This window comes from Haliotis rufescens, unplaced genomic scaffold (assembly GCF_023055435.1).
Source record: "Haliotis rufescens isolate VD_foot unplaced genomic scaffold, xgHalRufe1.0.p SCAF_9, whole genome shotgun sequence".
Lineage (NCBI taxonomy): Eukaryota > Metazoa > Mollusca > Gastropoda > Lepetellida > Haliotidae > Haliotis > Haliotis rufescens.
The window spans coordinates 29,561,857-29,574,194 of record NW_025964383.1 but is presented as its reverse complement, the minus strand read 5'-3'; the positions used below and the strand labels follow the sequence as shown (position 1 = coordinate 29,574,194).

Genomic DNA, 12,338 nt, shown 5'->3' with positions numbered 1-12,338 from the left:
CATGGATAACGTCAGTTATCATAACGTCCGAAGGCGACCATGCAGGAATATCTGACATCTTGCAATGTCCTCTTCAGACCATCGGAAACGACAGCTCATGGAGAAAATTCACCTATCTTGGGTACGCCGGTCTGACATTGTGAACTTATCTGGGCTAAGCGTAAAGGGTTCCTGCAAGACATAGCACGATATTCAAACTCACTATGTCAAAGGGACGATCAACGTAGCCTTTGCTAGAATCACGCCAGAGGTATGGCAAAAGGCTGAAGATCCCACTCTGAAATTGAACGTCAGTTCCACCAAATTGACGGCATCGATATCAACATTGTGGCACTAGTTATCATACGTTTTAGTGCGATTTAGTACAGATTCAGATACGTCATCAGCTGAGTCAGATGCCAGCTAAAAATCATTTGTATCCAAGAGATTACACAATGCATACATGATGTACTCCCTAGCTTACAAGATGTACTTCACTAGACACATGATGTACTCCCTAGCTTACAAGATGTACTTCACTAGATACATGATGTACTCCCTAGCTTACAAGACGTACTCCCAAAGATACATGTACACCCTAGCTTACACGACGTACTCCACTAGATACATGATATACTCCCTAGCTTACAAAATGTACTCCCATAGATACACGATGTACTCCCTAGCTTACAAGATGTACTTCACTAGATACATGATGTACTCCCTAGCTTACAAGACGTACTCCCAAAGATACATGTACTCCCTAGCTTACAAGACGTACTCCCATAGATACATGATATACTCCCTAGCTTACAAGACGTACTCCCTTAGATACATGATGTACTCCCTAGCTTACAAGATGTACTTCACTAGATACATGATTTACTCCCTAGCTTACAAGACGTACTCCCAAAGATACATGTACTCCCTAGCTTACAAGACATACTGCACTAGATACATGATGTACTCCCTAGCTTACAAGATGTACTCCCATAGATACATGATGTACTCCCTAGCTTACAAGACGTACTCCCATAGATACATGATGTACTCCCTAGCTTACAAGACGTACTCCCATAGATACATGATGCACTCCCTTGCTTACAAGACGTACTCCCATAGATACATGATGTACTCCCTACCTTAAGACGTACTCCACTAGATACATTAATATGTAATCCCTTGCTTACAAGACGTGCTCCGCCAGATTCATTATGTAATCCCTTGCTTACAAGACGTACTCCACTAGACACAAGACGTACTCCCGTAGATATATTATGTACTCCCTAGCTTACAAGACGTATTCCCCTAGACACATGATGTGCTCCCTATCTTACAAGATGTACTCCCTCAGACACATGATGTGCTCCCTTGCTTACAAGATGTACTCCCCTATACACATGATGTGCTCCCTTGCTTACAAGATGTACCCCCTAGACACATGATGTGCTCCCTTGCTTACAAGACGTACTCCCCTAGACACATGATGTACTCCCTAGCTTACAAGACGTACTCCACTAGACACATAATGTACTCCGTAGCCTACAAGACATACTCCACTAGATGCATGATGTACTTCCTAGCTTATAAGGCGTAATCCACTAGATACAGGATGTACTCCCTTGCTTATAAGACGTACTCCCCTAGACACATGATGTACTCCTTAGCTTCAAGACGTAATCCACTAGATACATGATGTACTCCCTAGCTTAAAGACGTACTCCACTAGATACATGATGTACTTCCTAGCTTACAAGACATACTCCCCTAGACACATGATGTACTCCCTAGCTTACAAGATGTACTCCCCTAGATACATGATGTAATCCCTTGGTTACAAGACATACTCCACTAGACACATGATGCAGCCCTTTATTTACAAGATGTACTCTCCTAGATTCGTGGTGTACTCCATTAGGTACATGATGTACTCCCCTAGATTCAGGATTACTTCATTGGATACAGGTCGTACCCACCCGAGATTCATTGTGAAGTCTTTTGGATACCTGAAGTATTCACCTAGATACACGACGTGCTCTCCCACACACATTTCCGCTACGATATGGCCACCCATGTTAAACCGCGGGGACAGCCTGTTACATTCACTGCTTGCAGAAAGGTATATTTTCAACATTTAAAATGTTGTTAAACATGTTTATTCAGTTGTAATTAACTGTGTGGGTGAGTATACAATTGCGTGCAATCATAAATTCCTTTGGGAAATCTACACAAGGTGATCGGGAACACACATTTTGGACGTACAATGACTTACACTTCCATACTTCCGCGACCTTGTCTGTGTGTAAATCCGCCGCCTCAGAAGAGCTTATTGCTCTATTTCCAATAAGACGTTTGCATAAGATGTAGATTTAGCTATAAAGTGGTCAGAATGTCACACACTTTGTCCGATTAACACCTTTAGCTTTGTTAAAATCGGAAATAATATATAATATCTAAAGGTTGCGAATTTTATAAATACACTTTCGTTAATTCCAAAGGCCCGAAATTGAGCTTCGACATAACCAGTGGTCATAACTGGTTAATATGGATTTTACATTTGTTTGTTTGTTTTTTGTTGTTGTTTTTTGTTTGTGTGTTTGTGATCTGAACCAGACAATCCAGTGAATGACATCATCAGCATCGATATACATGTTCTCAATTCAGATACGATAACATGTATCAACAAAGTCAGCGTGCGTGAGCACCCGATCCCTTTAGTCGCCTCTTATGACAAGCATGGGTTGCTGAAGATCTATTCTAACCCGGAGCTTGACGGGTTGTTTTGAATTGTAAAGAGATGTATATCCAGGGGAATCTGTGTGGATTAGGACCTACACACAGGATTAGGACCTACACACAGGATTAGGACCTACACACAGGATTAGGACCTACACACAGGATTAGGAACTACACACAGGATTAGGACCTACACACAAGGTCACAACGTCATAACCATTCCTTACCCAAGGATGAGGACACCTCAAAAGGGCTTCACATATTATACTCATGTGCGGAATCGAACCCGGGCCTTCGGCGGCGTATTTAGCGAACGCTTTAACCACGAAGCTACCTCACAGCCCCGGGGTAGCATTCTATTGCGTGTCGTATAAGGCGACTATATTGGATCGGCAGTCAGATTCTGTCATTAGTTTGTTGCTTGACGTCATGCCCTAGAGTAGTAAGCGGTATAGTTTAACTTCGAGATATTGATACTTCGGGATAGCCGTTAATTGGGGGGAAAAAAGAAAAGGGGCGGTCGGGTAGCCTAGTGGTTAAAGCGTTCGCTCCTCACGCCGAGTACCCGGGTTCGATTCCCGACATGGGTACAATGTTTGAAGCCCATTTCTGGTGTCCCCCGCCGTGATATTGCTGGAATATTGCTAAAAGCGGCGTAAAACCATATTCACCCACTCACTAATTGAAAAAAAACGGATTTAAAATAGTTTTAAAGACGTTTGGAGTCGTAAGACAGATAGCTCTTAGAAAGAAACTGTTTCATATCAGTTCACAAAGCGAAGTTAGGGTTTTGAGTTAACTTCGAGACAGTCGGTGTTTAAGAACCAGAAGCTAAATAAATGTATACAACATGTAGCGGAGTATTGTTTCATGCATGTGTCACGGTTTGTCAGAACCATCCATATCTGTGTGTTTTACCAAAGTGGTAATATTTGTTTGTTTGTTTTATTTGTTTGCTGTTTAACGCCGCACTCAACAATAGTCCAGCTATATGACGGCGGTCTGAAAAAAAAATCGAGTCTGGACCAGGCAATCCAGTGATTGACATCATGAGCATCGACCCACGCAGTTGGGATACGATGACATGCATCAACCAAGTCCTGACCACCAGATCCAGTTAGTCACCTCTTACGAAAGCATAGTCGCCTCTTACGGCAAGCATGCATGGGTGGCTGAAGATTTATTCTACCCCGGATCTTCAGGGGTCCAAAGTTGTAATAACGTCTGATGCCTGCATCACTTTAGCCTTTCCTTACACTTTAAACTGACACGCCGTGATAAACCCGGAACACCGTTCAACGCGGCATTGAACCCAACACATTTACCAAGTGATGGTTATTTCGGGAGAATATCTTTCGAGACAACCGATTTCGAGTTGTGTGATGCAAACTGCGTACCTATATAACAATTTAGCTTCCTTACATGTTCTATCCCATTACCGACGTATGTGATCTTAAAAGTGTTTCTAATGTGTTGATCCATGTCTGTTGGCCAGTGTTTATGTCCATGTAAAACACGAAATTAGCTTGTGATATTACTTTCTACAGGTCAAAAAACAATCAGGTGTACAATGGAGACAGATTAATGAGATTTCAACCTATGAAGCCGGCGTGTTCTTTCAGCTCGGCGACCGTTATGACGGTCAATGCGGAGTGATTGGAATCTGTCTTTCGTGATGCAGAATATTCTAAAGTATTTTCATCAATAACGAAGGCTGTACCTATTTACAAAACAAACTTCATCCCCAAAGCATGGAAAGAATCTTTTGGTGTTTGTATTTCCCCGGGGAGCGATCATTTATTATGGTGTCTCTGTTTGCCTGAGGGGCCGATCATTTATTGTTTCTGGCTGGGTACGGAGGGCGGGTCCTTTTAAGCTAAGACTAACATGTACAAGATCATATTATTCTCTTACTATGTGCTTCTAATATACGTCGCCATGTGAGTGTCTACTTTATCCATCGCCAAGTGGTAGAAACTCCTCGAGGGGTTTTATGAAAACTGAGTGTGTTTGATTCAACGGCGTTTTGAACATAATTGCGTTAAAGTTGATTGTGTCTACTCGATTCGATCATTACTTTGTTAAATAATTATTCAAATTCAGACCCATTGCTAGTTGGTAGTACACTTGTTCTCATTGAAATCAAGCCAAACTATAGGAAGGTTCGAGTGCAAGCAACACCCGGTTGATTGAGAGCTTCGTTTAATTTGGCATTCGAGGCCATATAGCATACACAGCTATTGAGTAGTGTGTTTGTTTGTTTGTTTGTTGTTTAACGCCGCACTTAGCAATATTCCAGCTATATAACGGGGGTCTGTAAACATTGAGTCTGGAACAAACAATCCAGTGATTGACATGAACATCGATCTTCGCAATGTGGATACGATGACATGCATCAATCAAGGCCAGGCCTGGTGATCCCGTTAGTCGCCTCTCACGACAAGCATGGGTTGCTGAAGAACAATCGGACCTGCACTAGTTGCCTTGGAGCAGTGATATGGCATGAACTGTAAACAGTATGACGATGACGCTTGTTATCATCTGTGCAGTATGAGAGAGGGAGAGGAAGAGAGAGAGGGGGTGAGAGACAGATTGTTCATACATACATACATACATACATACATACATACATACATACATACATACATGCCGAAGACCCGGGTTCGATTCCCGACATGGGTACAATGTGTGAAGCCAATTTCTGGTGTCCCTCGCCGTGATATTGCTGCAATTTTGCTGAAGGCGGCGTAAAACCACACACATGTACACACACACACACACACACACACACACACACACATACTGGGCTCCTGTCTACGCTGACGAGTTCATAGTTAACCGATGTCTAGTGGGCTGCTATTCGACGACAGAGGCGAAATCTGTGCAGAAAGAAAATGGCAGCCTCCATGCAGTGTGTTTGTGATATTGAAATTGTTCTCGCAACGATAAATGTACGCAGAGAGTCATTTGTTACAATCACAGAACTTTCGAGGTGTAAACTTGACTCCATCTTGGAATTCTGCAATACCGGGAAGCAGTGCGGATGCGCACGCACGATAGGAAATGGTATGGATTTGTACTACTTATTTTGGTCGCCGTCTGTTGGCTTAAAGCTCCAAGCATGCAGCGCAACCCAACAATGGAACCAGTTAAAGGGGGAATACTACAATGATGATATCGATACACGACTCTCGCGTGACTTGTAAAAGCCGCCATTTTTATACTCGCTGATTGACTTGTTTGGCTGATCATATCAAACTTTCATTTATAAGTGCAAACCAGGATATACCTCGTTTGAAAACAAATGCACCCTGTGACGGAGCTAATAGAACGAACATTGATTAACATACGTGTATATGATGTCACATACGTTGTGAACTGTCAGACGTTTGAAACCACGGTGAATCATTAATTTTACTTTAAAACTAAAATAAATAGCACATTATGAACCACAAAAATCTGTCAAACATCGACTTCAAAACAAATAGAGTATTTGTCCCCGTGTAAAAGTGGACTGGACCGCCTCTAATCAATTTCACACGTGGAGTACGAACGTTCCTTGTCACATATGGAGTGAGTGAATTAGTGAGTTGGGTTTAACGCCGCTTTTAACAGTATTCCAGTTATATCACGGCGTGTCAGCTTAATGTGGGAGGAAAGCCCAAAGTGATGCAGGTCTCAGACGTTTACCACTTCGGTGAAACCCACGAACACGGGTATAGTGCTGACAAACCTAGAAACATAATCGGGGCGAACCGGGATTCGAAACCACAATCATAGGTTTCTGGCGTGCCCAAGGGACCCCTCACAAATGGCAGCTGTTTTTATGCACCTATTTTTTTTGTAATCGTTTAAAAATCTAGTCGTATATTTAAATATTTTCCCTTTAATAGCTACAGGGGCGCGACGGAAGAGGAAGTTAACATAATCAGGCACCATCACTCTGTAAATGCCATCCTTGAAACAGTCATATACAATTATGTCTAAATGTATATTTCAAAATTCATAATCACTTTTAACGACTCATCATACAATTACCGCCAGCAATATGCCTTCCTCTTAATGTCCCATTGAAACTAATCGTTACATATTCGTTTTTCAATCATTTATCATACTTTATTTAATTACAAGCCATATTTTAATACTAATGCTAATATGTCCACAGGGCGCATATAGCTGTCATTTAAACATATATTAATGATATATAACACTCAAAAATACATAAATCTTTCCGAGACTTTGATTATTTAACATGCAACGTTCTGGTAAGTCAGTGTGCCATTATTCAAACATGATTGTCATGTCATAATGACCTATTCTAACTTGAGAAAATATTAAATTTTAACAATAGAGTTTAATTTTGGGACGAGACCTTTCTGTCGTTCAGGAGGTATGATGTAAGAATTATTCTATGGTATCATTTGATTATTATTTGATCTATTATGGTCTTGGATCCGAATTGGTTATACCCCATCACACCAAATTAGTTCTCAATACGTTCGTGAAAATGTTGTCGAACGGGCTCCAACTGTGTATGAACGTAGTGGACGTAGTAGCAACTATTGACAGAGTCATTTTACGAACTTCATGGACGGGCTCGGACGGGGAGGGTGCTCCAGAACTTTGAGTCTGCTCAAAATTTTATCCCGTCCATCCCGATCTGCAATTAATCGGATTGACAACGTACTTAAAACGAGACAGACGTATTACGAACGGAATTGCCGTATTTCGAACCTGCAGTCCGACATAAATTTCAGTACGTGTGCACACCGACCGGGTCGACTTCTCTTTGGAGGCATGATGTGTACAGCTCGGAGCCCTGAACTTGAATGAAGACTGGCTACAACGCGCTCGGTATCCATAGGAGTCGGTACAGGACGGGCCAGGACGCGAATACACACGCACTTGGGACGAGATGAGGACGTACTGCGAACGAGTTGGTCGGGTTAAGAATTAGTTAGAACTGGCTTGGACGTATTGTGAACGAGGTAGAACGAGGTTGAACTGGTTAAGAACGGCTACGGACGTGCTCGAACTGCTTCGAAACGTTGTCGGGATGAGGTGAGCGGGCACTTTTACACGATCTGAACTGGATACAAACGGACTGCAGACTGGCTTAGAACGAGATAAAAACGAGATAGACGTATTGAGGACTGCTTATGATCGAACTAGCATCGTATTTTAAGCCAAACTACGCTATCTACCGTGGTCACAGCCCGTTCTAGTATTTTGTCCAGAACGGGGTAGAACGGGATAGAACTACTTTGGTGTGATGGCAGCACTAAAACGAAAATATTTGCTGACCTTTCTCATCCTATATAGACGCGTGTTTGGGCCTTTCTCTGCAAAAGAGGCACTCCCGCTTGGCAGTTGTTTAAAATTAGATTCAAGGTACTATTTTATGAAGTAATGTCACTCTCCTTGTAATACAACGTTTAAACATGCTATACAAGGTCCCGCTGTGTAGGCGTAAATCCCTTTGCCGTACATTGATCCGAAAATTGCGGGTTCAAATGCAAGATTCGGCTTAGTAATGGTCCTTTGTCTGTCAGCAACGAAACAGTGGATTGGGCGAAGTAGTAAACATCTGAGACCTGCATCACTGAATGAACTAGTTACGATAAGGAGCCTTTTCGGCCTAGTGGAACGAGATGTCTCTGTAATCGGACTGAAAATGAACGAGTTACAATACAGATCCTTTTTGGCCTAATAGAACGAGATGTCTCTGTGATCGGACTGAGAATGAACGAATTACAATACGGGTCCTTTTTGGCCTAATAGAACGAGATGTCTCTGTAATATGACAGAATGAACGAGTTACAATACGGATCCATTTTGGCCTAATAGAACGAGATGTCTCTGTGATCGGACTGAGAATGAACGAGTTTCACTTCGGATCCTTATTGATCCGATAGATCTTCATTTTCGATGGAATTAGGGAAGGGAAGGTTGTAAGATGTATTCATATGAATGTTCGTTTCAATAATTTCGACTTAAAACAACGCCACGTGTTGAGATAAAGCTCAATGTGTCAAAAGGCTGATTGGAAAGAGATTGTTCCAATATTTGAACACGAACAGGCCTTTGTCCTGGCTGATTGTCTTGGGAGGTGGTTAAGACAATTCAAACATATGGACAAAATTCATTTGGGGTCATAGACATGTTCATACATTGTGGTTCGATTTTCAGCAGAAGTGCACCAAACATTCTCCTATACTTCGTTCTTTCAGACGGCACACATTTGGTGGTCGTGAAAAACCAATCGTTGTCAGTAATATTGATATGTCATATTGTTTTCATTAGACTATTTTGCAGTTGGCAGAACCCAAATGAACCCTTATCAGACGAGGGTACAACAGACAGTTTTTATCCAGGAATATCAAGGTTGTTTTATTTACGTGTGACGTGCATTTTGTATTGACCTGTGGAATTTGCCTCATCCTCCACAGTTTGGCTGGCTTCATTCAAGTGATATGCTGATAATTGACTGATGCTAAGATACTCAACTGCTTGCCATTAAACTAGACAAGACTGAGCACAGAGCAGTTATCATAGTTTAATCATGAAGGCCTATCACCAAATAATATTCATGAACGGTTGCACTCTGTTTATTGGGAGGCTGCACTGTCATAACGACAAATAAACGTTGGTTGAAGTAATTTCAGGGAGAGAGGAATATGACCCCCTTGGTCGGCACACTACCAGCACCTAGAATTAAGCCATTGATGCCAACTACATGCTGGTCCTGAACAAGAGGGACGTTGCACTCTATGAGTTAGAGGAGACCACAGGCTTCTCGAACAGGTCCAAGAAAACATTTCATGAACATGTACATATGTTAAAGGCTTGTGTCCGATTGGTTCCTAAAATGCTATCGACGAAATTAAGACCAAGCAGTATACTTCTTATACCGTGTTAACCAGATATAATCGCAACCCAATTCTTCAATCTTGGTGCCAAGTGATGAGTCCAGAGCTGTCGTTACCAGATAGAAGCAGTAATTTATTAAGATCTCCAAATCCCCATTAACCACACCCCCCCCCCCCCCCCCCCCTCCCCCCACCACACACACACACACAACTATCACACCACGGTACCACCTGAAATAATCCACACGCTGCCCTAAACACGCACGCCCCCGCCCGACCCCACCCCACACCCACCCACACCCACATAATGAAGCCCATCTATTGATTACATAAACTAGAAAGTCAGTTCGCAGTGCCCCACTCTTGACCTGGCAATCAGCCTGAAATACAGACTAAGCCAGCGTACTCCCAATAACAGACAATGGTCATCTGACAAAGTAGTGACCACAAGGACGTCCAACTGTTTGACACCATAATGGACGCTGGAGCACGCAAAGTCTTCTTCATTAAACCAAGCTTTCATCTACAACACCAGCTAACGATCCCTTGTACGACCAACCGACAGTTTGCTCTCAATATCCTCCGCAGCGTCCGCCGAATCCTGCTTCAATCTCTCTATTTCGGGCTATGTCCCAGGGGGAGGGTGACAAATTTCGTAAATTTGTTTCAAACGAACCGCGAAGGAGGGTATTTGTGAAATTATCCCTTCCGCACTCTGGGATAGAAGGAAGACAATGTTTTAGCATCACGTTCCTGAAGGAGTCTTAGAGAAAGCACATCTCTCTCATAACGACAGCATAATGTCCACCCTCCATCGGGACACGATCTGTGTTTATGTCGTTATGATGCCTTAGCGTTCTGCCCTGGGGGTGAAACTTTCTAATTATTGGAGCGATTTTATGTTTTTTTATCCTTCGTTTGATGACAGCCTGCCAGTATTCAACAAAAGTGTTTGGCCGCTAAACCATCAGTTTGTTTGGCGTTCGTTAAGTGGTATTCTTTGTGTGACTGATTGAATGACACTTATAGCTCAGAGACGTCAATACTTCGAAGTCTTAACACACTGCTGAGAAGGCGATGCTTGGCGGCAATTAAGCTCCAAATGTACGAAGCATATTAACCTTTAAACCATTCCCAATAACATATCTTAAAATTGATATTTGTGGACCTTGTTTGGGAATTATTTGCAACACGTAAATAACAAAAATGTAACTACAATTTTCAGAAGACATCAAGATTCATAGTGCATTGAAAAGCGAGAAAGCGGATTTGACACGTTGTGGAATAATTACTTTTATAAAAGCACGTGCGTATTGTCGGCTATCGCGCCTATATTGATGGGCAATAATGGATTGCGGGCGTTTTACATAAAACTTGTCACTCAAGCACCGCCAACATATGATGTTTTTCCTATTCGATCAAAATCTTTGGGGGTGAAAATTGTCTGAATATTGTTAAGTTTAAAAATTCTAATAGTAATTGTTATTGGCACATCATGAGAAGCTGTTGTCTGAAAAAGGTTAACGGTATCAGTATTTATCTAGCGCGAGCGTTTCTCTCATTAGCGAAAGGTTAGTTATTAATCATGAAAATGAAACAAGAAATTGAAACTTTAATGTGGTCTGTTTTCTCAGCACTGATATTGCTGCGCATGCTGTATGGGGCTTAATAATTTCATAGATAAAAGAAATTAAAAAATCTGATAACATGATTACACAATATCTGTAACAAATATCACTGATGGATTACGTGGAACTATCATCAATATGATGAAGGAGATAGAGTTTGAAAAATATGAGACAGACTACGTGGATAGAGCGTTTGCCGGGGAGAGGTAGGTTGGTGGTTCGATGCTCTGTACGCGTCGTACCAAAAGTTGTTAAAAGATAGTACGTGTTGGTACCCTGCCTGGCGCTCGGCATTTAGGGGTAAAAAAAGTAGTGGTCTGCTTAAAGTCTGTATACTGTGTGGAATCCATGTTATATTGCAGCATGGAAAATCCGTCGGGTAGGACTCTAAAACCGGCAGTCGCCTCTTTCGACAAGCATAGGTTGCTTAAGATCAATTCTAACCCGGATCTTCATGGTAACGAAAACCAGTTGGCGGTCGCGTGAGCAAAGATCCGAACCCTCGGGACACGATGAAACACAATCAGCCAGGTTACACACTGTGACCACATCTTCATCTTTGTGTGTCAGGCACGGACTGGGTGTAACGACGCCGTGTGCAGAATTGTGCAGAATAGGTCTTCAGCACCCTATGCTTGCCGTAAATGGCGACTATGCTTCTCGTAAGAGGCGACCAACGGGATCGGGTGGTCAGACTCGCTGACTTGGTTGATGCATGACAGTGTATCCCAATTGCGTAGATCGATGCCCATGATGTCAATCACTGGATTGTCTGGTTCAGACTCGATTATTTACAGACGTCCGTCATATAGCTGGATATAGCTGGAATAGTGCGGCGTTAAACAACAAACGAACAAACAAATTAATGACTAATCTGTTAACGGGAACCCAGAAGTAACGCGGTTTACCATTTTGCTGAAACCAACGAGCAGGAGGAATCTGGGATTCGAACTAGCGGATCCTGGTACAGTAAAGTGACATAACTATGCACAGCGAATTGAGGCACTTTAGCACACCGTGTCATCACCAGTTTTTGGCAAATATGAGATAATGTAGCCCCTATTTGGCTTATGTATATCGTTGTACTTGGACGATGTGAGACGATGCTCATGATATCAACCACGAG

At 42.3% G+C, this 12,338-nt stretch overlaps 1 protein-coding gene across 1 annotated transcript; it reads left to right on the top strand.

Annotated features, from left to right (window-relative positions):
* Positions 1 to 445: 445 nt before the first annotated feature.
* LOC125377351 lies at positions 446 to 1,126 on the top strand. The gene has a single exon (XM_048390394.1). The coding sequence runs from the start codon at positions 446 to 448 to the stop codon at positions 1,124 to 1,126; it is 681 nt and encodes a 226-aa protein (XP_048246351.1).
* The last annotated feature ends 11,212 nt before the right edge of the window (positions 1,127 to 12,338 follow it).

Excerpts from the sequence above, each read along its gene's own strand:
- LOC125377351 (XM_048390394.1), top strand. The coding sequence starts at position 446 with ATGTACTCCCTAGCTTACAAGATGTACTTCACTAGACACATGATGTAC.